Source organism: Acomys minous, assembly GCF_964271855.1.
Source record: "Acomys minous genome assembly, chromosome: 9".
In the NCBI taxonomy this organism is placed as follows: Eukaryota; Metazoa; Chordata; class Mammalia; order Rodentia; family Muridae; genus Acomys; species Acomys minous.
Window position 1 is genome coordinate 40,940,460 of NC_140490.1, and position 24,680 is coordinate 40,965,139.

Below are 24,680 nucleotides of genomic sequence, written 5' to 3' on the forward strand. Positions count from 1 at the left end.
GTCACTTTTCTCATTTCACTGGCATTTCTCTATAAATTTGCAGTGCTAGTGACTGAACCCAGGGCCTGGTGCATGCTATGTAACTGCTTCACCTCTGAGCTGTACCTCCAGCTTTCTATATATCACCTATAACATAAGTATTTGTTTATTTCATCAGCAAACATGTTGCTAGTGTCAAAGCAGTCAACTTCTATAGATTCATAAATTATTCAAATGTAAGATGTGTGTGGGAATGTGATGGGATCCAAGAAAGATATGTGAGTAGGAGGGAAAGCTCCATCCTTCATAAACAGAAAGCAACCTTTGCTTGGAAAAGCAAATTCCTAGGATAATCTACAACAGAAGCTAAGCAAGTCGGTAAGCTACTATGAGGACCTGGGTACCAAGAACATGCTGAGTATTTGTAACTGGACTCGGGAGTCCCTAAGATTCTTAGTCTCACCAGAGAAGGCTCTCAAGGATGGGCATATGAGAAGCAGCAGATTTACTGGGAAAAATAATCCAAAGGGGAGAACAGTAGGCAATTTAGCTGGAAAGCTGAGTTTTTAAGGCTGAAGAAAAATCTCCCATTAATTTTATTCATATTTAAGTGTAAAAATTTCTGGAAATTGGGAGGGCTTTTGGGAATCAGATGAGAGTTTTAACTAAACACAGAATGTTTAGAAGCAGATTGTTGATATGAAGGGCAGCATCCTTGTGAAAGCATAGCTATACTGGAATGTGGAAGAAGCCGACAGGGCTTCTGGGTCTTGGAATCTCCTGAAGGACATAGCTAATACCCCTTGTACAGCACAGGCAAGTAGAACAGGAGAGTGTTGTGCAGTGTGGGTCTGGGTGAAGCTATAACCACGATGTTAAATTTACATCAGTGGGCTGGAGAGATAGGATAGCAGAGAGCACTGGGTACTCTTCCAGAGGACTGCACTAGACTCCCAGCACCCATAGGGTGGTTTACGAGCATCTGCAACTCCAGTCCCAGGGGACTGGGTGCTCTTTTCTGGTCTTCATGGGCATAAGACACAGACCTGGTACACAGACACAAATACAGGCAAAACACCCATGACATATTTTTTAAAATTACATCCCATTATCTTGTCTCCCTGACTACATGTCATTTTTCTATGATTTCTTTTCTTTCTTTTTTTAAAAAAGAGATTTATTTATTTTACTGTCTGCATGTATACCAGCCTGCCAGAAGAGGGCATCAGATCACATTATAGATGGTTGTGAACTACCATGTGGTTGCTGGGAACTGAACTCAGGACCTCCGGGAGAGCAGTCAGTGCTCTTTTTTTTTTTTTTGAGACAGGGTTTCTCTGTGTAGCCTTGGCTGTCCTGGACTTGCTTTTGTAGACCAGGCTGGCCTCGAACTCACAGCGATCTGCCTGCCTCTGCCTCCTGAGTGCTGGGATTAAAAGCATGCACCACCACGCCCGGCTCTGAGCCATCTCTCCAGCCCTCTATGATTTCTTAAATTTCAGAATGATACTGCAGGACAGCATTGCCATTTCCATCACATACATGCAGAAATTAGTTTTGTGGGACCAGGTTATTTATCTGAGGATTAGACAGCTAAGTAGTAGGGGCAGACATTAAATCCACTCCGTCTGCCTTTCCTGTTAAGGGCCTAGGCATGTACAACTTTTCCCAATATGTAACCAGTTTGTCTGTTTTATTGAGACTGGATCTCACTTTGTAGCTCTAGCTAGCATGGAACTGACTATGTAGACCAGGCTAGCCTTGAAATCACAGGTATCCACTTGCTTCTGCCTCCTGAATGCTGGGATTACAGGCATGTACCACTACACCTGGCCTGTAATCAATCTTAAAAGAGAATATATATAGTTGATCAAACAATTTATAAAGCTTGATGATGCCAGCCAGGAGTACTGTCACCAACCTGGAATAACTCTGCAGTGGTCTCCAGGTGTCTTCTCACCTGACTGGGTACCATCACTATTAGCATATTATGGTCTGGTGATGCACTCTATTACCAGCATAACCAACATGCTATTTCTCTCTCTTAACTGTACTATTGTTGTTTTAATTAACATATGAAGTGTTTTACCATGATACTTTTACATATATCCTTATACTTTGTTCTGGTTTGTCTTGGTGGCCATGAACTTCTTTCTTCCTCTTATCCACTCCTTGTTGGTTACCTTGCTTCCCATCCCCTCCCCCAAACAGTCTCTCCCACTTGCATGCTGTTTCTCTTAATAGATGTGATGCTCACCACTGTCAACAGGTTCAAAGCTATGGAGTTCTGAGTGGGTCAATAAGAACCTGGTATGTACCCAGTCCTAGAATAGAACAGTTTGGCAAAATTGAAAGCCTCAATTTCTAGGAAAGAGCCAGACAGCATCAGTACCTTTGATGATACTCAAAAGCCAGCTGAATGTACAGAGCTGAAAGTCTGCTCCAAAGGCCAGAATTTAACCCAGCTCCCATAGCCAACCGCTAAAACGCAACCTCACCAGGTTGGGGCAGGGGAGGGGGATCTTAGTGGTAGAGTAAGTACTTGCTTAGCTTGTAAAAGGCCCTGGATTCAATCTGCAGCAACACACACACGTATACACACATACTTATCACCATGTCACTCCTGCTTTCTCCAGCACTATCAGTTTGACATGAACTTCAGAATTAAAGTAAAATACCTCACAAGATTCATAATGTTCTTCATTACAAGCCTGGCACTTGCTGGGCGGTGGTGGCGCACGCCTTTAATCCCAGCACTCAAGAAGCAGAGGCAGGTGGATCGCTGTGAGTTCAAGGCCAGCCTGGTCTACAAAGTGAGTCCAGGATACCCAAGGCTACAAAGAGAAACCATGTCTTGAAAAGCCTGGCACTTATGCCTAACCTATATTGTAGATACACATTATATGATGTATCTGTTAAATTTCTCAAGAACCTTTTTTGTTTCTGTCCTTTCCTTTACCTGCAGTGACTGTGGTTACTTTTTTGATTTTCTAACTATCTCTTTTTAATTCCTCTTGCTTTCCTAGCTACTCATCTGTTAATTATATTTTCAGTGGCTGACATGGGGATTGTGGTTTGGAAACTCAGGATGTGCTAGTATGCTAAGGAAAATATGGACTAGTTAGGGTAAAAATATAGGAACCTTGTAAAATATTCTGCTTACCTTGTTCCTCACCCATTTTGTGATGAATTTTATAAACGCTTATATACTAATTTAAATCTTTATATGTGTGAGCCCCTCATTTTTATGATTCTGTAGGGGACACTGACATGCAGTAGAAAAATCTGGAACATTAAGCATACAAGGTTGTTCCTTCAAGGAAAGGCAAAACCTGTTTTCCACCCAGAAGGCTGGAGTGGATGTGTTTTCTAACCTGATGACCTTTGCACTATCTGTGTGGCCAAGGACTTTCCAGCACAGGACCCTCCTCTGTAGAAAGAATCTCTTGTGTGTTGTATGGATGCAACACCTGTCAATTAAACATCCTATGGCCTATGGCTGAGCCAGGAAATAGGTGGGACATCTGGCAGGCAAAAGAGATTCTAGTATAGAGCCAAGTATGTGGGATTTGCCCGCCCAAATGTGAAGAGGATAGATGCATTGTGCTCAGGTAACCACCTACATGGCAGAATGTAAATTATTATAAATTGGCTACTTTTTTTTTTTTTTTTTGGTTTTTTGAGACAGGGTTTCTCTGTGTAACCTTGACTGTCCTGGACTCACTTTGTAGTCCAGGCTGGCCTCGAACTCATAGTGATCCACCTGCCTCTGCCTCCTGAGTGCTGGGATTAAAGGCGTGCGCCACCACGCCCGGCTCTACATTGGCTATTTTAAGTTATAAGCTAGAGAAGGGCCTAGCTGTATGGCCTAGGTATTTGTAAAATGTTTAATAAGTCTCATAAGTTACTGCAGGAGCTTATAAGTATACACATAAGGTTATTGTATAATTTAAATTCCAATTTACTGTCTAAATGGTGTGTAAACTCTGTTCCCCAATTGTCTCCCTGTTATGCCAATAAAGCAGCTCAGAGCCAATCGATGAGCAGGGGAGAGAATAGGGCGGGACTTCCTGCCAGCCTGAGGAGGAGTTAGGAGAAGGAGCATGGGTAGAGGTCCATGGAAGATCAGGAAGAAGGATCTGGAGCTGAGGAAAGCTAAGAAGTACAAGTATCTCTGGGATATTTGCTGGGAGTAACACAAAATAGCACAGAGGGTTAAGAACAGACAAAGTGCTTAGATTGTGTTGTGAAGCCTTGTATTATAAAAGAGTCTCAATTATTTGTGTGATAGCCAGGTTAAGAGAGAAACTAAGAAAAACACTGTTTTATAAAAATAACTTCAACATATGGGGAAGGGAAGAAAAATCCTGTACTACACTCCTCCAGACTCTTCTCAGAACCTGTTCTCTCAGTCACTCTATAGAATCTACCTATATGGAAGGTGTCACATGTACTTTATAATGAGTTTTGATGTCTCACATCTGATCTGATGTCCGTTTACTTTGTTCCTCAAAGAGACTTAGAAATGATTTGTTGTACACTCAGGATTGAGATGGTCATCACAAGGGTGGTTTTCACTAGACTGTGCTGTGCTTAAATAAACTGTAGGGGCTAGACTCCCAAAGTTTGAATCTAACTGAACTGCCTTCTTGCCTCCCACAGCTGCCCATGAAGGTCAGAGATACAACCCCATCACTCTACTAATGTTCACTTTTTATTTGTCTCAACCCTCTTATAATAAATACAGTTATTACTCCATTTTTTCAAGCAAGTTATTGTTAAAGAACCTCTTTCTTTTAAAAAAAAATGTGCACTGGTGTTGTGCCTGCATTCATGCCTGTATGAGGGTGTTAAATCCCCTGAAACTGGAGTTACAGTTTTGAGCTGCAGTATAGGTGCTAGGAGTTGAACTCTGGTCCACTGGAAAAGCAGGTAGTGAGTGCTCTTAATCACAGAACCATCTCTCTAGCCACTCTTTCTTTCTTTCTTTCTTTCTTTCTTTCTTTCTTTCTTTTTGGTTTTTTGAGACAGGGTCTCTCTGTGTTAGCCTTGGCTGTCCTAGACTCACTTTGTAGACCAGGCTGGTTTCTTCCACTATTTGAATATGTTAATCTAAGTCTTTTAGGCTCCACAATTATGTCAACTTTTCTCTGTGTAACATGTAATTTTTCTCTGTATATATAAAAGGAGTTTTGCTTATTCTTCTGTGTGTCTTATTTTTTGGGTCTGTACATTAATGCCCCCAGTCAAATCTGATAAATTTCATCAATTTTTAAAAATTTTTTGCTCTAATCTATCCCTGTTCTTCTAAGCCATTATGTGTACTGTGGGCTGCTTCATATTACCCTGCATAACTATGTAGTTACTGAGTTTTACTTATGCTCCCTGCCCACTCTGTTTTGAACTTGATAATTTCTATTCATCTGTTTCAATTTCCCTGTTTGACACTGTTTTCCAATTTTTTGATGAGTTCATTTAGTATATTTAAAAGGAAAAAGTTTCAGAGCTGGGCAGTGGTGGCACACACCTTTAATCTCAGCACTTGGGAGGCAGGGGCAGGCAGATCTCTATGAGTTCAAGGCCAGCCTGGTCTACAAAGCAAGTATAGGACAGCCCGGGCTGTTACACAGAGAATCTCTGTCTCAAAAAACAAAACCCAAAATAACAACAGCAAATAATTTAGTTATGACAGATCTTTAACTTTCCCTCTCCTCCTCCTCCAAATCCAGTCCCTGGTCCCACCCCCACCCCCTTCACCCCCCACCCACCCCACCCCCACCTCCAGTGGCTCACACAGACTTTCCCCTTTCAGTTCCCTCCCACTACTCATGCTTTATTCCAGCCCCCAATTCCAGCAGGCACCAGAAGAGGGAAAGCTCTTCTATGTTCATGGATCAGTAGGATTAACACCTAAAGCAATCTACAGATTCAGTGCAGGTCCCATCAGAGTCCTAACACCACTCTGTACAGGCCTTGAAATGACAATTCTCACCTACATATGGAGGAGGAAAAAAAAGAGCAACCAGGGTTGCTAAAACAATCCAGAACAGTAAAAGAGCTGCTGGAGAGCCGGGCGTGGTGGCGCACGTCTTTAATCCCAGCACTCGGGAGGCATAGGCAGGCGGATCGCTGTGAGTTCGAGGCCAGCCTGGTCTACAAAGCGAATCCAGGACAGCCAAGGCTACACAAAAAAACAAAAAGGGCTGCTGGAAGTCTCACCATTCCCAATTTCCAGTTGTACTAACAGAGATCTAGTAATAAAAACTGCATGGCATTGACACAAAAGACACATGTTGATCAATGGAATCCAACTGAAGACCCAGACATAAGTCCACACACCTATGGACACCTGATTTTTATTAAAGAAGCCAGAAATACATACTGGAAAAAAGATAGCATCTTTACCACATGGCACTGGTCAAACTGGATGACCGCATGTAGAAGAATCCAAATAGACCCATTCACACTTAGCACCTTGCACAAAACTCAAGTCCAAATGGATCAAAGATCTCAACATAAACCAGATACACTGAACTTGATAAAAGAGAAAGTGAGAACAGCCTGGAACTCGCTGGCATGGGAAGAGACTTTTTGAAGAGAATACTGTTAGTGCAGGCACTAAAATCAACAATTAAAAAAAGGACATAAAGAAGCCTCTGCACAGCAAAGGGCACATTCATTTGGTCTACAGGAAAGTGGTTTGGTTATTTTGGTTTTGTTTTTGGATTTTTGTTGTTGTTTTTTTTCAAGACAGGGTTTCTCTGTGTAGCCCTGGCTGTCCAGGAACTCTCTCTGTAGACCAGGCTGGCCTTGAACTCAAGAGATCTGCCTGCCTCTGCCTCCTGAGTGCTGGGAAAAAAGTGTGCAGCACTACCACCCAGTGGGAAAAGATCTTTAATAACTACACATCTGATATAAGGTACTACACAATATATAAAGAACAAAAAAATAGCTATCAAAAAATAAACCAGGGCTGGGGAGATGGCTCAGTGATTAAGAGCACTGGCTGCTCTTCCAGAGGCTCTGAGTTCAATTCTCAGCACCCATGTGGTGGCTCACAACCATCTGCAATGGGAATCTGATTCCCTCTTCTAATGTGCTTGAAAATAGAGCACTCATATACATAAAATAATTTTGTTTTTGTTTTGTTTTTTGAGACAGGATTTTTCTCTGTAACCTTGCCTGTCCTGGAACTCTTTGTAGACCAGCCTGGCCTCAAACTCACAGTGATCCACCTGCCTCTGCCTCCCAAGTGCTGGGACTAAAGGCATGTGCCACCACACCCAGCTCTAATAAATCTTTTTTTTTTTAAAGCCAATTAAAAACTGAGGTAGCATATATTTCATTGTAAGGAACTTGTTCTATAGACATGCCATCATAGTCTTCAAAAGCAAAAGCAAAACAGGTCCAGTTGAATCATTTTTTATGTCAGAACATGAAAATGATAAATTACTATGTGCCAGGGTCCTTTTTATATACAGGGAATACCAACATCAACAAAAGGCCTATAATCTAAATAAGTAGAGATGTTTAATTTAAACACCTAAAATTATTAAGAGATTAAAAAAAGTTACTCCAACCTCATAGTTGGGAATAGACGCCAGTTTGTACAGTGCCTACTAAGACTTGGGGCCCTAAGTTTGATTCCCCAACACCCCATATACCAAGTACAGTCGTACACGCCTGTGGTCTCAACACTCAGGAGGTGGCAGAGGGGGGATCAGAAGTGAAGGTCATCCTCAGCTACACAGCAAATTTCAGGCTAGCCTGAGCTACAGGAGACCCTGCCTCAAAAGAAAAGAAAAGTTAGTACAACCCCATTAGAAAAGAATTAGACACTTAAATACATTTGTGTGTATATATAGGAAAAATTTTCTGTAGTAATACACACACAAAACTGTAGCTCTAGACAGTAGAAATAGCAAGGCAGTGCTTCCAATTCTAAATTTTACCTCTATTTAAAATCATGCTTATAATTCAACGTGGTGAAAATTCACTTTTCCAAAGATAACTGTGGGCCTCAAAACAATAAGGATTCCTTTTAGAGTGAAGCAAATGATTTATTAGCTATGATGGTTGTATAATTCAAGGTATTGTATGGATGAGTCATGCTATAATAAAGATACTGTTAAAAGATAAACTAGCATAAAGGTATATATACAAGTTAGAGAATACAAAAATGCAAAACTTAGTTCCTTTCCTAAGGGAGAGAGAACACCTACTGTGCTAGCTAGTTTTATATCACAAGCTACTGTGCTCTGAGAGAAAGTACCTCTCTCAGATTTTCTCATGTTAGTTGAGAAAATGTCTCCTAAGATCTGGCTGTGAGCAAGCCTGAGGGGCATTTTCTTAATTAGTGATTGATGTGGGAGGGCCCAGCTCATTGTGGGTGGTGCCACCCCAGGCTGGTGGTCCAGGGTTCCTTTCGAAAACAGGCTGAGCAAGACTGTGTGCATCACTCCTCCGTGGCCTCTGCACAGCCTGTGCCTTCAGGTTCCTGCCCTGGTTGAATTCTTGTCCTGACTTCTTTCAATGATGAACAGTGATGAGGAAGTGTAAGCTAAATAAACCATTTCCTCCCCAGGTTGCTTTTGGTCATGGTGTTTCATCACAGCAGTAGTAATACTTAGACACCTACTTTTGGGTGTAGGAAACCCTCCAACTTCCCAAAGGCAACCTAGAATGAGCACTCAAAAAGTGATTTACAGGCTTATGTACTAACGGACCTTGATCTAGGACATATATTAGAAAGAACGGAGAATGATGCCTGGACTAACCTCAGCCACAGCATCTGGATCATGGTAGGGGTTCACTAAATTTCTGTGGAGGGTTCTAGAAAGGCAAAGACCACAAATATTTTTATTCACCACTTCAAGAGCAAGGACAAAGGTAAAGGACCTGGAAGGAAAACAAAAAATCCCAAAACAAAAACCAAACAAATTAACCAAAGGTGCGACTGCCCCGCCCCCGGGCTTTGTATGTGATTCGCGTTTGCAAAGCAAAATAAACCGTCCTTCTCCACAACTCAAAAATCGGGCCCCTGGCTGGGGAACTAGGCCTGGAGCGCAGCCGCCACCGTGCCAAGGGCGGCGCTTCGCTCGCTCGCTCGCTCGCAGCTGGGGCTCCTGTTACCTCCCAGTACACATCTGTGCCCATCACAAGCCAAACAATTACGCGCTCCCGCGCGCCCGCCTCGAGGTCCTGGTGGCGGCTGCGGCCTGGCCAGGACCCCCACCTCCTCCCGCTGCCAAGGCTCTGGGGCCACCCTGGGCCGGAAACCACCGGCGGGCACCGCTTGGCAGCTCGCACTGGTGCACAGTGTGTCGCCCATGTGCTCGGCCCGCTGCGCCGCACAGTCCTGTAGGGCTCAGAGCTGACTAGCCCGAGGCCTGCCTTCCTGGAGGCGCCGCCGCGCTCCTCGAGGCCGGAGGCCGCCAAAGGCGGGAAGACATAGCGGCGGCGAACAGGGGTGGCAACGCCGAGGCCCCGAAGAGGCGACGCTCGGTCCCCGTCGGGCGCAGCGAGCGGCAGCGGACTCACTCACCACGGTTCGGCGGGGCAGCGCGCCGGGGGTCCGCGACAGGGCCCGGCGCAGCCTCCGTGCCCGGCCCGAGCGGGTCCCGGCCGAGCTCTCGGAGCCGCTGTCGTCGGAGATCACGATAAAGTCCTCCATGGCTACGGGCTCGGGTGAGCCACGCGAGAGCGGCCGGCGACCCTGGCGACAGGGTCTTCTTCGGTTCCAGGGGGCTGAGGCGACTGCAGCGACCGCTTCGCCGATACCGGGGTTAGTACCCCGCCGGCCCCGCCCCCTCCATTGCCCCGCCCCCACTCCCCCGCCTCCAAAGGACCCGTCCCACCCCGGAGCCCCGCCCACCGCGGGACAGCAGCGCGCGCGCGCCGCGCGGGTCAGGGCACGGTCTCAGAACCCCGGGGTCGCGAGTCTCCCAATCCCTGAGAGAAGGAAAAAGAGGGAAGGGAGGAAAGAAAGGAAGAGAACTGAGATGGTGGGCCGAGTGGCCGGCAGGCATGAAAAACACTGAGGTTGAGGGAGCGTGCACCGGTGCTCTCAACTGACCACAACGTGTGGTGCTGGCAGCCCCTGGCTGCAGGTGTGAGGAGGTGTAATTAGCCAGCTTGATTCACACGAAGAGGAGTCACGGAGGTGACTTGACCGTTGGCCTCTGATAGAGCAGTTCATTGACCAGGCAATTGACAGACAGACAGTGGGCGACTCCAACAGGTTAGAAAAGCCCTGAATGGTTGAGAAGGGTAACTTGAACCTGGTGTCTTACTGACTGGGGCAGAGCCCCAGTCGATTAGAGGGTGACCCGACTTCTGGCTGACATAAGGGAGAGACCCCAACTCTTGTGTGTGCAGGTAGATCCGTAGGATGAATTCCCAGAAGTGGAATCACTGGATCGAATCTCCATATTTATTGCTATTTTGGCGAATGGTACCAAATTATCCTAAGTTGTACTAATTTGCAGTTTCACCAACAATATGTGTGTTGTAGGAATTTAGACTGTCAAGTGTAAGAGTTGTTGAGTTGCTACTTGACTGAGACGCCGAAAGGACACGTATGTAGAGCTATGAGATACCAGAATGCCTGTATTCTCCGATGCTGTGAACAAATAGAAACCACTAGGATAAAACTGAGTCCCCAACAGAGGGAAATGTTGGGAAGCAGCGAATTGTTTGATTGGCTTTTTGTAGGGTGGGAACATTAAAATCAAAATTGCACCAATGGCTATTTTTAAAATGTGGAATATTGACAAAATCCTGCTGCGTGGCCTCAAGAAACATTGGAAAATAGACTAATCAATTCAAATTAAAATGTCCTTAACAAAAAAAGTTTTGTTTTTTTTTCCCTACAGGAATAGCTGTTGGGTGCTATCTAAACAGTGTCTAGTGTTTAGTGAACTTCTGAATCAGCCAGAGGATGTGTTATAAAGATTGCACCAGTGTTTAGATTGCACCAGTATAAAGAAACACCAGTGTTTCTGTCTGAGAAATTGAGTTTTGAGAGTAAGGCACCAACATTGGTATTTCTTTCTGGTTCCTAGGTGATTTTGACATTTCATAAAGTCTGGTGAACACACTTTAAGACTCACTGGTCTAGCCAGGCATAGTGTACAGGCCTTCCTTCCTAGTATTTGAAAGAGTAATGTCAGCTAGGGTGAGAGAAAGAGAGAAGGAGGAGGAAGAAGAAGAAAGATGAGGAAGAGGGAAAAGGAGAGAGACAAGATCACTGGCCTGGTGGGCAAGTAGTTTATGACCCATAGATTTCAGATGTTTTGGTCCAATGGGTGAATTGTTTTTGTTTGTTTGTTTGTTTTGTTTTGTTTTGTTTTGTTTTTGTTTTTGTTTTTCGAGACAGAGTCTCTCTGTGTAGCCTTGGCTGTCCTGGACTCACTTTGTAGACCAGGCTGGCCTCGAACTCACAGCGATCCGCCTGCCTCTGCCTCCCGAGTGCTGGGATTAAAGGCGTGCGCCACCACGCCCGGCCCCAATGGGTGAATTGTTATGAAGGGATTCAGTAAGTTGAGCTTCCTTGTAATGCTATCAAACATTCATTTCAACACACACACACACACACACACACACACACACACACACACACACACAGGCTGGGCATTGAATCTAGGACTGGATCTAGACTATAGCCCTGGCTTTCTGGCCCAAAGTCTCTTCTTTTTGAAACATTGTGTTTTCTAGGCTTTGTGACTGCATTTATCTAATTAGTTCTTTCTAGCCTCCTTAAATTTTTTTTTGTTTGTTTGTTTTTGTTTTTCAAGACAGGACTTCTCTGTATAGCCTTGTCTGTCCTGGCCTCGATTTGTAGACCAGGATGGCCTTGATAAATCTTTTTTAAAAGTTTTTTGTTTGTTTGTTTTTAAAAAACGTTTTTAGATTTTTTTAAATTTTCTTTTATATGAATGAGTGTTTTACTTGCATGTATGTGTGTGTGTGGTTCTCCTTCTCCCTGGGGGCTGTTGGCCACCAGCCCACTGAGGCAAGAGGAGCAGAAGATGAGACGGAGGGCAAGGAAGGCCGTAAGCATGACGGAAACCAAGCATTCCAGGAACCACTTCAGGAGCTAGCTCAGCTTTACTCAGGGAGAACAAAGGCTGTGTATAGTCTTTGGGGAGTAGGTGGGTGGGGGCGCTCCCAGGATAGGCGTTCATAATTGGTTGGACCCAGGCACTTTAAGGAGGCTTGTTTTGCATTCGGCAGCACGCTCCTATCATATGACCGGGGAACACGGTATCTAATTATCCTCTAGGCGCAGGGAGGGGAGAGCTAGCAGGGAGCTCTGTCAAGGGCCATATATCAAAAGTGATGAGGGGCATCTATGTCTAAAAACACTCTCCAGATGGAGTCAGGCAGAGAGCCTGAGGCCCTGCTGGGGAGAGGGAGTCTTACACCTAACACCCGAGCTCAGAACGGGAGGCCTGCAACCTCAAACAGCAGGACTGTCCCAACATCTGGGTACTGCATGGATGCCTGGTGCCTTTAGAGTTCAAAAGGGGACATTGAGTCCCCTCTAATTGAAGTTATGGATGGTTGTGAGCCATGTGGGAAGTGAACCTAGGTCCTCTGCAAGAGCAGTGAGTGCTCGTAACCACTCAGCCATCTCTCCAGCTCCCGATCTTAACGCTCCTCAGCCTTTTGACATGGGCCGCTGCCACACTTTTCTTTCTCCTCATATGATGTCAACTATCCCTGAGGCATCAGTGACCATCTTAATGCTCTCCACACACAACATGTTTCTCTCCAGCCCAGCCCTGTCTTTAATGCTCCATTTGTAAATAAACATTGATGTTTCTAGGGATTTATCTAAAGCTGAACTCACCTCTGTTCTTAACACCAAAACCTATTTTCTCTTTTAAAAAATTTGTGCTCTCTCTGCTGGGCGTGGTGGCACATGCCTTTAATCCTAGCACTCAGGAGGCAGAGGCAGGCAGATCTTAGTGTGTTCGAGGCCAGCCTGGTCTATAAAGTGAGTCCAAACCAATCAAGGCTACACAGAGAAACCCTGTCTCGAAAAAACAAAACCAAAAAAAAAAAATTGCTCCCTTTTAGTATTTTCTAGTATTAGTGAATGGTGGTATATATCATCAGCAATTATTCAAATGAGCAATCTATTTGATTTCTATTTCAAGTCCTACTTTACCTCCTAACTCTCTTTTGCATTCATTCAATTATTTTGGCTTCTGCTACTGTGATTCTAGCCAAGTTACTGTCACTTCTGACCCAATCTTCCTGAAACTACTTGTCTTCCACTCCTTTTTTTGCTCCCTTAGCCGACATGGTCTTTAAGAAAAGTATGTAGGTGTAGCTGGAAAAACACTCTTGAAGCTCCAGCACAAGAGAAGCAGAGGCAGGAGAATCAAGAACTTGAGGCCAGCACGACCCTGTCTCAAACAACCAGTATTTATGCATCATTTTTCCTCTAGCCTCTTAACTTTGTCTTAATCAGCCCTATCTGCCGTAATAAAATACTGCAGACTGTATGGTTTAAAACAACAGACATTTATTTCTCTGAGTCTTAGAAGATTGGATGCTGCTGGCCCATTTGGTTCCTGGTGAGGATTTTCTCTCTTTGTGTTTCACTTGGCCAACTATTCACTGTGTCCTCACATGGCCTATTTGAGTCACCTGGAAGGAGAAAGATCTCTCTCTCTCTCTCTCTCTCTCTCTCTCTCTCTCTCTCTCTCTCTCTCTCTCCCTCTCCCTCTCCCTCTCCCTCTCCCTCTCCCTCTCCCTCTCCCTCTCCCTCTCCCTCTCCCTCTCCCTCTCCCCCTCCCTCTTTATAAAGCCAACAATCCCACCAAATCAGTTAACCTGGGCCATCTGTGCTGCCTAATTTTTGACTTGACAGAAACTAGAGTCACCAAGGAGGAGGGACCTGTAGGCACCTGTGAAGTCTTTTCTTGTTTAATGATGCTGTGGGCCCTGGCCAGGTGGTCCTAGGCTATCTAAGAAAGCAAAGTGAGAGCGCTATGGAGAACAAGCCAGTAAGCCTACAGGTTGCTTCTTGAATCCCTGCCATAAACTCCTTCCTGATGCACTGTTAACCTGGGAGTTATAAGATGGAATAAACTCTTTCCTCCTCAAGTTGCTTTGGGTTATGGTATTTACCAACACAGCAGAAAGGAAACTAGGCCACTTCCCAATGCTCCATCTCCAGAGAACAGCACACTGAAGGTTAAGGATTCAGTGCATGAGTTTGAGGGGAAAGCAAACTTTTGGTCCCTAAACACATAATGAACGAAATATAAAGACTAACATATCTTACTATGTTTTTTATTTATTTGTTTGTTTTCAAGACACAGTTTCTCTGTACAACAGCTCTGGCTCCCCTGGAACCTACTTTGTAGACTAGGCTGACCTCAAACTCATAGAGATCAGCCTGCCTCTGCCTCCTGAGTGCGGGGATTAAGGGTATGCACCATCACTACCTGGCTACCACTGTTGGGATAATCTGATGTATTTTGATGCTAATTACTACTTGCTGTCTGACCCATCTTTTGCTTAATAAAAAGCCATCCCACCTAGACAGGGCAGGAGATAGGTGGGGCTAGAGAGAGAGAGAGAGAGAGAGAGAGAGAGAGAGAGAGAGAGAGAGAGAGAGAGAGAGAGATTCTGGGCAAAACGACTGCCAAGAGGAAAAAGGAGAAAGACCTAAAGGGAAGAGAGGAAGGCTGCCATGGGTTAGCTGGAAGAAAAACACATGGCTGGCGTGGATGGAGAATCCAGCCCAGATGAAGAACATGAGCAAGTATTTGGGATTATGGATGGCAGGTAGCTTGATAGAAGTTATTAGAAGCAGATGGCATTGGATTGATACAGGGATCCCATGCCTGCCCCACTATGGGAGGCAATTTAGAGGATTGATATCTGCCCTGCCCCAGGTTAACTAAGGCTATCTTAAAATATAACAAGTGTCTGTGTCTTGATTGATTGCTAGCCAGGCCTACAGATAATACAGATAATTTTAAAAACAATATACTACAAGACAAAGTTTCTCTCTGTAGCTTTGGCTGTCCTGGCCTCACTTTGTAGATCAGGTTGGCCTCGAACTCACAGAGGTCCACCTGCCTCTGCCTCCCTGAGTGCTAGGATCATGGGCGTGTGCCGACGTGGCTGGCTTACTATGTGTTTTTAAAGCATATAAATATTTAGACACTTCTACATGTAGACATAGAGTAAATGTATTTCTTCACTGAAGGGCTAGGTCAACAGAGGGTCTTGGCCTCTCCATACTTATACGTTGAGGGGAACAGACTAGGAAACCCTGATAAGCCTACAGTCAGGGTGAAAGGTGTCAACTTGTGAATCGTAAGCATAGAGCAGCTTTCCTCTTCTCCCCCAGCCACCACCACCACTGTCTCTGGAAATCCTGTTGCTTCCCAGGTAGCAATTTCCCTGGCTCAAGGGAGCCGTTCATGTGGTCTCAGGTATTAAGACTTGTGGTTTTCTCTTACATGGTTCCAGGCCTTAAAGCTTCAGCCTGATCCCTTAAAATATTTTATCTATTTGATCCACAGCTTTCCCTGCTCTTGTAGCTCATGTGAGCTTGGCCCTACGGTTGCTCTTAGTGGAAGGGCTGGGGGTGTCTCTCCTGCTTCTGTCCCCCTTTCTCTTCTTAAGCAAGGAAAACAAAGGAGAAAGAATGTTCTCTGCAAGACTGTCCTTGAAGAAACGGCTAGCCAGCTAGTGTCACTCTGCTCTTTTGAGTCACAGCTCTCCCATTGTGCTAACGTTGGCTCGCTCACCTGCACTGTTGCATATTGTTGCTTCCTGTGGCTCCTGAGTTAGGAGATTACAGACTCAGCCTCCGTGTCTCCCGGGTACTCCCACCAATGTCTTCCAGGGACATCTAACAATCTTTTATTGTTGGGGAATCCAGAGGAACTCCTAGAGAAATGCCAGTCACCTTCTGAGCCGCGCAAGGGATTCACAAACGCGGAGAGCCTAACATAGTTCAAAGAGGGAAGGGCAGCAGGAAGCTTCCATCTTTATTACCAACCTTTTACTCGCATGAGGAGCAGAGTCGCATCCAAGTCAGTGTTAGCATCCAAGTCAGTGTTAGCTTGGAGAAAGGAGTGAAATTCTTTGTTTAGCTTTACTCTGTGGGAAGTGAATGGGAGAAGCAGGACAGCCCCCATTTCCTTCAGCTGTGAGGAAGCAATGCAGTGGCTTGTGGTCATCTGATTTGTAACAGTCACCCACAGATATATTAACTAGCTGGAAAACTTCAAATGCCCCCTGTTTTGCTAAAGAGTTTATGATAAGATGACTAATATTAATAAATGGTGTTCAAGCATGAAAAATAGTCATGCAGCTGTACCAAGCCAGTCAGTGCTACACAGTCACACCCTTTCTCAACAAACCAACAGGAACGTATACAAAGCAAGGCAGCCATTGCCTTTATCCAGAGCAAAGCCAAGGAGATGTCCCTGATTTGTGGTGAAGAAAAGAAAGTTCCACTCCTGTACTTTAAATAGTCAAGCCAGGTGGTGGTGGCATATGCTTTTAATACCCGCACTTGGGAGGCATAGGCAGAGAAACCAGTCTTGAAAAACCTAAATAAGTAAGTAGATAGAGCTGGGCATGGTGGCGCACGCCTTTAATCCCAGCACTTGGGAGGCAGAGGCAGGCAGATCGCTGTGAGTTCAAGGCCAGTCTGGTCTACAAAGTGAGTCCAGGACAGCCAAGGCTGCACAGAGAAACCCTGTCTCGAAAAACCAATAAATAAATAAGTAGATAAATAAATACATTCTAATTAAGTTAAAAATTAAACTTGGAAAAACTATGAAACCCAAATTGAATCTACAATTAGATTTTTGTTTGTTTGATTTGTTTTTGTTTTGGTTTTTTTGAGACAGGGTTTCTCTGTGTATCCCTGGATGTCCTGGAACTTACTCTATAGACTAGGCTGGCCTCAAATGCAGAGATCTGCCTGCCTCTGCCTCCTAAGTGCTGGAATTAAAGGTGTGTGCCACAATACCTGGCTAAGATTTTTTTTTTGAGAGATATTGTTCTTTAATAGAATAAGCTGCCCTTCAACTTGCTATTTAGCCCAGAATGGTCTCTAGCACATAATAGCAGCAATGCTGGTATTACAGATGTGTATATAACAGATAATTCAGCTATAAAAAGGAATAAAGTACTGATGTATGCAACAACATGGATGAACTTTGAAGTCATTGTGCTAAGTGAAATGAGCCACATAAAGAGACAAATGAGTGTATTTCCCCCCATCCTCCACATCTGAAATTGAGCAGTGTTGTAGAACTCTGTGGTGTGGTTTCAACATGACTGACATAGCTGTTGATTTTTGACATCAGAGTCCTTACAAGACTGGCCCGCTGGGGGAGTGGTGGCACACGCCTTTAGTCCCAGCACTCGGGAGGCAGAGGCAGGTGGATCTCTGTGAGTTCGAGGCCAGTCTGGTCTACAATGCGAGTCCAGGACAGCCAAGGCTACACAGAGAAAACCTGTCTCAAAAAAACAAAACAAAACAAAAAACCAAGATCACATAGAGGCTGGCAGTAGTGGCATATGCCTTTAATCCCAGCACTTGGGAGGCAGAGGCAGGCGGATCGCTGCGAGTTCAAGGCCAGCCTAGTCTACAAAGTGAGTCTAGGACAGCCAAGACTACACAGAGAGACCCTGTCTCAAAAAACCAAAAAAAATGATGGACATGGTTAAGGAAACCCAGAAGCTGTGCCCTGTGGACTATGTGGGAAGAGTCTCCTGGGAACAGACTTTCTGGGCAGCAAGGCCTGTGACTCACTTGTTCTCCATTGGATGGCTGTGGCCCCAGTGTGATGGCAACTCATATCCCTTTGCTCTAGGTCATAGTGTCCCCTGCTGGTGATGGCGGTAGCTGCCCTCAGAGGGCTGGGCAGTCCTCAGCTTGACATCTTTTGCAGCAGGCTGTTTCTAATGATGTCAGGAGCACCCTACTGCCCTGAGTATAGGAAGAGATTCCTGTGGACTGTGGCTCCACTCTGGGTAGCAGCTGCAGGGCCTTCACACTGAGCCGAGAGCGTTCCCTCCCCTAGACTGTTAGTCACACAGTGCGGAACATTCCTAATCCTTCTCTTAAAATGCCTTTCTGCGGGAGACTGTCACTTCTTTGACTGGCATGGGGGGGGGGTACATGCTTCCAACAGCATCTGCCTATTTTCCTGACCTGAGCAAGGGCTCTGCTCACAGGCTGGGAGGCTCTCACCCCTGCAAGCCTTTTTCTTGCTGTCCTGCTCTGGGCTTCCCATGGCCGCCTCTCCCTGTGACTGTAGAATTATCCTGCTGGGGACTCCATCTGAAACCTTCTCTTTGGAGACCAGCTTCTGCTGCTCGTGGCTGTACCCTCAGCTCACTCCGGGCATGTAGTTCACCAAAGTCTCCCTGTTGCTTCCAGATGCACTCTGCAAGGTGATCAGAGCCATGCAGAGGGCAGGATGGCTGAGGTAGGGAGTGCGGTGTGGGGGCGGGGAAGACCAGGGGACTGCTCTTGAGACTGTGTCATTAAGTGTATAACTGTCACTATTGTGCTTTTAGGTACCTACACTCTAGTGGGGAGGAAGGGCTTTTACTGGTCTCTGTGGAACCTGACCTCCTCCGATTGACAATTCAGGGATGCCCTGCTGTCCTGCATGGTCAATTTGCACTCAGCAGTGACATCACTGCCACACCCTGAGTGACTCCATGGTCATGGTGGTTTGGTCACTGCTGACTGGAACCCTATTTCAGTTTTCATGGTGTTCACACTTCTTCAGTGTCTTCTGGGACCACAGAGTCACCCACCTGCTGTGTGTCACTCACCATCTTTGTGAGGCTTGAACTTGACTTCAGGCCGACTCTCTGGCTTCCCTGGATAGCCTTGCTCTGCCAGGCTCTGTCCAGCAGTTGTGTGGTCCATAGCAGCAGCAGATAGGGTCCTTCTCTGAGGCCCCTGAAGCCCTGCAGGTGACTAGGAAGAGAGGATTCTGCAAAATGGCAGCTGACATTGATCTTATCACCTCTCTTAGACCTTTTGATGAAGTTTTTCCAGAAACGTGGCAACCTTAGCAAGAAGCACAGATGATAGAGGTGGGAGAAGGCCAGGAAAGGGGTGAGGCTGGGTGTCCCTTCATGTGGGGTCCACTGTCTGCAAGGCCTTAAGATGTGGGTCCCACCTGAGCCTCACAAGATGCTGGGTGTCTGTTTGCTGCCTTAGGTGAGGTCCCAGGTCAAGGAAGGAAAGCTCCTTCCTTGTAAGTGTTTTCATAAGATATGCAGCCCTTCCAGGATGGTGGGCTTATGTGTTCTTTGAGGATGCTGGGCTTGGGGTAAGCATGGTCAACAGCAGGCCATGATCAGCACACACATGGGGGATTACCTTGAGAGTCCTGCTCCAACTTCCTGGCATAATCAACATGCAAGATGTTCTATAGATGTTTCTTGCTGGAGTTCCTAGACCGGAGTCCTCTGGAGTGACATTTGCCAGGCCTCACCAGCCACAACCTGAACCTTTCTTCTTTTTTTAAATTTTAATTTATGTGCCTTGGTGTAGCGGTGTCAGATCTTGAAGTTCCAGACAGTTGTGAACTGCTATGTGGGTGTTGGGAATTGAACTTGGGTCCTTTGGAAGAGCAGGCAGTGATCTTAACCACTGAGCCATCTCTCCAGCCCACCTGAACCTTTCTTTTTCTTTTTTTTTTTTCGAGACAGAGTTTCTCTGTGTAGCCTTGGCTGTCCTGGACTCCCTTTGTAGACCAGGCTGGCCTCGAACTCACAGTGATCCACCTGCCTCTGCCTCCCGAGTGCTGGGATTAAAGGCGTGTGCCACCACGCCCGGCTCCCTGAACCTTTCTTATCACCTCCAGCCCCTTTGGTGGGTGATGCTTCGATCCCAGGTAGATCTTTCCTTCCTCCCTCTCCCTCCAGCCTCTTCATTTCATTGTTTAGTTTCACCTCCTGGACCTGTCTTAGAGGCTCTTCCTGAGCTCATGGACCTTGCTGTTGGCACATCCTTCAGAAGCAACAGTGGACTTGTCTCTCCCTGCCATTGAAGCTTCCTTGTGCATTTACCTTTCCCCCACCCGGCCTGCGCCATCTGAAACAGGGACCTTGCGGCTGTTCATGTCTGGTGGCCGCTTGCCTGACTGTGTTGCTCCTTCATTGATGATCATGGAAAGAATGAAAGAGACTGGTGTGGAGGTCTGGGTGGCCTCAGTGCCCAGGGGAAAGTTGAGAGCGAGCCCCTAATTGTATCTTGATACTTCCTAACTTTGCCCATTTCAGTCACCCCAGGAAGGACACCTCATCTGGTTGGCACCTTCTGCTGAGAAAGAAGACAGTTATTGCACGGCCTAGTCTAGGATGCAGAAGGTTCTGGCTTTTGCTGAAAGTATAGGAGTTTGACCTGGGTCTGAACCTTGGCCGCAGGCCATCAGTCGGGGCTGGCCTCACCGTGTGGCATCACTGGGAGAGCAATGGAGGTCATGGAGCCTGATGTTGAGGTGGAAAGAAGGGGAGATTGGAGTGGAGCTGCTCTAGGGCATGGTAAGGAAGAGTCTCTAGAGGCCAGGCCACAGCCAGCGGCGACTGGCTGAGCAGAGAGCACACAGCATAGCAGCACTGGATGCATTTCTGTTCCAAGTGACCCTCTGAGCTCTTGGGGGGAGATGGCTGCCTGGAACTGGGGAGTTGCTCTTCCATTTCATGCTGCAGAAAGGGACAGTGAACTCACTTGTGGCCCAGGCATGAGCTCTTGTGGTGGCTGCAGAAGGCATGGAAGTGTAGTCCTCAGCTAGGGGTGGGTGGGGTCAAGAAGCCTAGTGGGCAGAACAGGGTCATCACCTCTTGCTCATAGGCCCATGACTGCTCTGACCTCAGACCACCCTCCTGTCTTATGCACCATAGTCCTAGTCCACCATGTCTTGTATTTCCCTACGCAGTAGGGCCTAGGCCTTGGGGTTGCATCACAGATCCTGGTGAGAGTTAGGCAGATGCAAGGCAAGTTCCTTGTATTTGCGTAGTTAAAGGGAGGTTCTGGGTCTCTTCTACTTCAGCCATGTCTACAGGCTGGAGACACGGACTCGACAGAGGCTAGGCCCAAGGCGGGCAGGATAGTGTCCTTTAGAGGATCCTTTAGTGATTGCAAAGGTTGGATGGTCCCATCATTTGTAGGGTGCTTCCTCTACCAGACTCTGTGGCTTCCAAAGTCCCTGGATGGATGAGAAGAAGGAATCATTTGAAAGAGGAATAGATCTAAGGGAAGTGAAACAGCTTGTTCTCCCTCCAGATCCAGGCAGCATGGCTCTGCTCCCCACTCCATCCCTCTCTCTGAGCATCATCCATGGACAGCTTCATTCCAAGTGTAGAACCTGGCCGGGCGTGGTGGCACACGCCTGTAATCCCAGCACTCGGGAGGCAGAGGCAGGTGGATCGCTGTGAGTTCGAGGCCAGCCTGGTCTACAAAGTGACTCCAGGACAGCCAAGGTTAACACAGAGAGACCTTGTCTCAAAAAAAAAAAAAAAACAAAACAAAACAAAACAAAAAACAAAAAACAAAACAAAACCAAGTGTAGAACCTGGACAGTATCCCATAGTCTGACTGTCTTCCCAGCAGCCTCTCTGTTTGGCTTCTGCACTTGCATTTTTTGATACATGGCTCTACTTAAGGGCAGGAAAACAGGAGATGGATTTTTATCCCCTCTTTGCCGTCTGCTAACAAGACTCAAAGGTGTGGGGCTCATGTCACATGGGTGCCAGGCAGGTTATCAATGACCAGGGCACTCATCTCGCAGATCATATACTGTTAGTCCTGATAACATGATGTGGTATGCCACTCATCTGCCACATAACCTCCAGGCAGCAGGATTGACACCCATTTTGTATAGCTGGACTGAAGCCCTTGGAGAAACATAAACATTGAACAGCGTCACAGGACTGTCCCTTATGCACACCGGGAGCCTCTGGCAGTTTCCCCAAAGACTGACTCTCCAAGCTGCACCCAGATGAGCCACTGCCAGAGCTGACAGGTGAGCAGAGCTGTAGGTACAGAATGCCTTAAGCCCCAGGTGCTGGGCAACCCAGTGAGGGCTCCAGTGGCTTGTCCACAAGCTGATGGGTCAGCTAGCTCATGTTACAATGTGAGGAGTCTCTGGCCTTCCTAACTCATTGCCTTGATTCTGTGAGTCTGTTCTGTTCCTGGTTGTGCCCTGAATGGGCTAAAGAAAATTCCTTGGTGTCACAATGGCTGCCTGGTCCTGTCACTTTGCTGTCAGTTCCAGGAATGGCATATGGACTCATCCTGTTGGGCAGTGTGTGGTATGCTCCAAGGTTACCCCCCACCTCCCAGCCAGCTGCTTCCACCATGGTGTCTATGGGAAGATGCCAGGGGTGGTGTTTTGTGGATGGTGCAGATTGACTGTGACAGTTCCCTAGTCATCACTTATTTTCAAGTCCATTTCTGGAGGCCTCTACCTTGATGTTGCATGTAAAACATGCTGTTATCAGGAGAAAATGCATGCTCATCTCTGATGTCACAAACCTCATGTCACACTGAAAGCTCACATTAATGCCTTGACTGACTGAGTCTTTGTACAGGTGATGCTAAGTCATTGCCTGGTTCCTAGGTCTCCGAGTAAAAAATGGTTGTTGCTCATGTTGCACTAGTGCTTCATGCCATAGCAACACTTGCCTCCCTGTGGCTGTGGATTCTGTTTGCAAGTTGCATAGATCACCTCCTGGCTTCTGTCTACCTGATACCACAGCCTCTCACAAGCCCCAGGGAACTCTGCAGAAGAGTGCATGTGAGACAATAAGAGCCTATATGGAAGAGTGGAATATTTGTACTCAGAGTAACATGACTGCAGCCATCTTGAGTTCAAACTGCTAGGAGTATTCCAGAATAATCCTAGCTACATTCCCCCACCTATTCTCCTGTAAACTCCAAATACACAATCCACTAGAGGGCTGTGTGGAGCTAGTAGCACCCTTTGTCCAGGAATGAGCCTCACTGGTGTTAGGATAACCACACCACAGGGATGGAGATCCTTCTGTCCTCACCTACGTTGATCCCTTATGACCCAGACTGTGGGCAGCTCACTGCTGCTGCCATCACCCAGGCCTGTGAATCTGTAAGCCCCCCAATAAACTGTGCCCTGTACAACCCTAGATCTGGTGTTACGTTTTATCCTTCCACCCGGGCCTCTTGCTGCTGTTCATGCACTGGTGGTTCTACAAAGAATTCCCAGGAGATAAAATGGAAGCTCCGCCATGAGGGCTGGAAGAGCTCCAGTTTGGCTAGAACATGTTCTTAGAAGTCCATAGCCTTGGTATTTAATAGCACATTTTAAGGTACTTCAACATAACTTCTCAGTGCAGAATCTGTGGAATATGTTCCATGTGTTTCCTCAGGTTTGTTTTGCTTTGGTTTTGTGTTCTGAGCGTCACACATTAGTGTCAATCCATGTTGCAGGTTACATTGCCACCATACCCAGGCTTCCAGCTTACCCTTTCCATAGCCAGCATTTGGTTCTCTCTCTTGATTCCACCGTCCATGTCTCCCACGCTTGAACAAGCCCGTTTCACATCCCACACTTGGGATCAAAACAAAAACATGTTTACATCCACTACAGCCCACTCAGGGTTAGGGTCAGGGTACCAGACACACTACACTTGGGATTGGTTTATATGGTTCCGTGCACGTGTTTTCCACTTTCCAATGAGGCGGGCACACTTCAGTTGGTGAAACTGTTTAGGAAGGATTAGGGGTGTGGCCTTGTAGGAGGAGGTGTGTCACTAGGGTTGGGCGTGGAGGTTTCAAAACCCCACAGCATTCCCAGTTACCTTCCTCTGCCTTGTGGTAGTTGTAACTCAAGATGTAAGCTCTCAGCTCCACAGTTACAAGCTAGCTCCTCTTCAAAAGGAGTTTCAAACCAAGTTACTGTATAAAGAAGAAAAACCTGGGAGTTGGCAGGACTTTCCTCTTAGCCTAAGTATTAACTGAAAGATTCTAGACCACGTCCCTAAGGTTAGCCCCATCAGCAGTTGAGTCTTGACAACAATCTAAAGAGGAGAGTAATAGCAGTCTCCTGGCTTGCTTCCCAAAATTGTTCCCCCTTCCCCTTAGTGTGTAATTATCCAAAAATATTAGTCAGATGCTCATTCTGCTTCTGTAAATTCACTTAATCACTGCTTGTTCAGGAAAAACAAACAATCAAAAACAAAACAAAACAAAACAAAACAAAAAAACAACCATGACTGCCTCATACAGCAGGAAAACTCCCAGAGTTGATACGGTTATGGTTTGTGCCTTTAAAAACTCCAGCCTCTGTCTTCTGTCTTTACAGTAGCTCTCAGACTGGGAAAGGAGGCTGTTGTCACAACATTGCTATAAATAGAGTAAACTGATTGTTTAATCTTTTCCGTTGAAGTTTTGTTTGGTGGAGTCATTCCCTGGTCAGCTCGAGCTCTGCGGCAGTGCCATTCCTACTGTCATGCTCCCCACCATGATGGTCATGAACCCACCACTTGAAACTGTAGGCCTCACTAAACACGTTCTTCTAGAAGAACATGCTTCCTTAGTCATGGTGTCTCTTCACAGCAATAGAAAAGTAACTAAGAAGTTGGTACTACAAGTGGTGTATTGCTGCCACGTTCCTGGCCATGCTGTTTTGTTTGTTCTTTTGTTTGTT

At 46.2% G+C, this 24,680-nt stretch overlaps 1 protein-coding gene, 1 long non-coding RNA gene and 1 pseudogene across 4 annotated transcripts in view; 2 read left to right on the forward strand and 1 right to left on the reverse strand.

Annotated features, from left to right (window-relative positions):
• The window catches only part of SIMC1 (SUMO interacting motifs containing 1), a 40,043-nt gene extending 30,278 nt beyond the window's left edge, over positions 1-9,765 (reverse strand). For both annotated transcript variants that reach the window (XM_084795755.1, XM_084795754.1), the window contains exon 1: positions 9,524-9,765. In XM_084795755.1, the coding sequence (XP_084651881.1) occupies positions 9,524-9,652 (129 nt within the window). In that variant the 5' untranslated portion in view covers positions 9,653-9,765. The remainder of the gene's footprint in view (positions 1-9,523) is intronic.
• The window catches only part of LOC311605065 (small ribosomal subunit protein uS2-like), a 986,626-nt pseudogene that overhangs the window by 936,454 nt on the left and 25,492 nt on the right, over positions 1-24,680 (forward strand). The gene's annotated exons all lie outside the window — the stretch shown is intronic.
• The window catches only part of LOC311605365, a 38,011-nt gene continuing 22,963 nt past the window's right edge, over positions 9,633-24,680 (forward strand). The window contains exon 1 of the long non-coding RNA XR_014781911.1: positions 9,633-9,763. This is a non-coding gene — a long non-coding RNA (uncharacterized lncRNA). The remainder of the gene's footprint in view (positions 9,764-24,680) is intronic.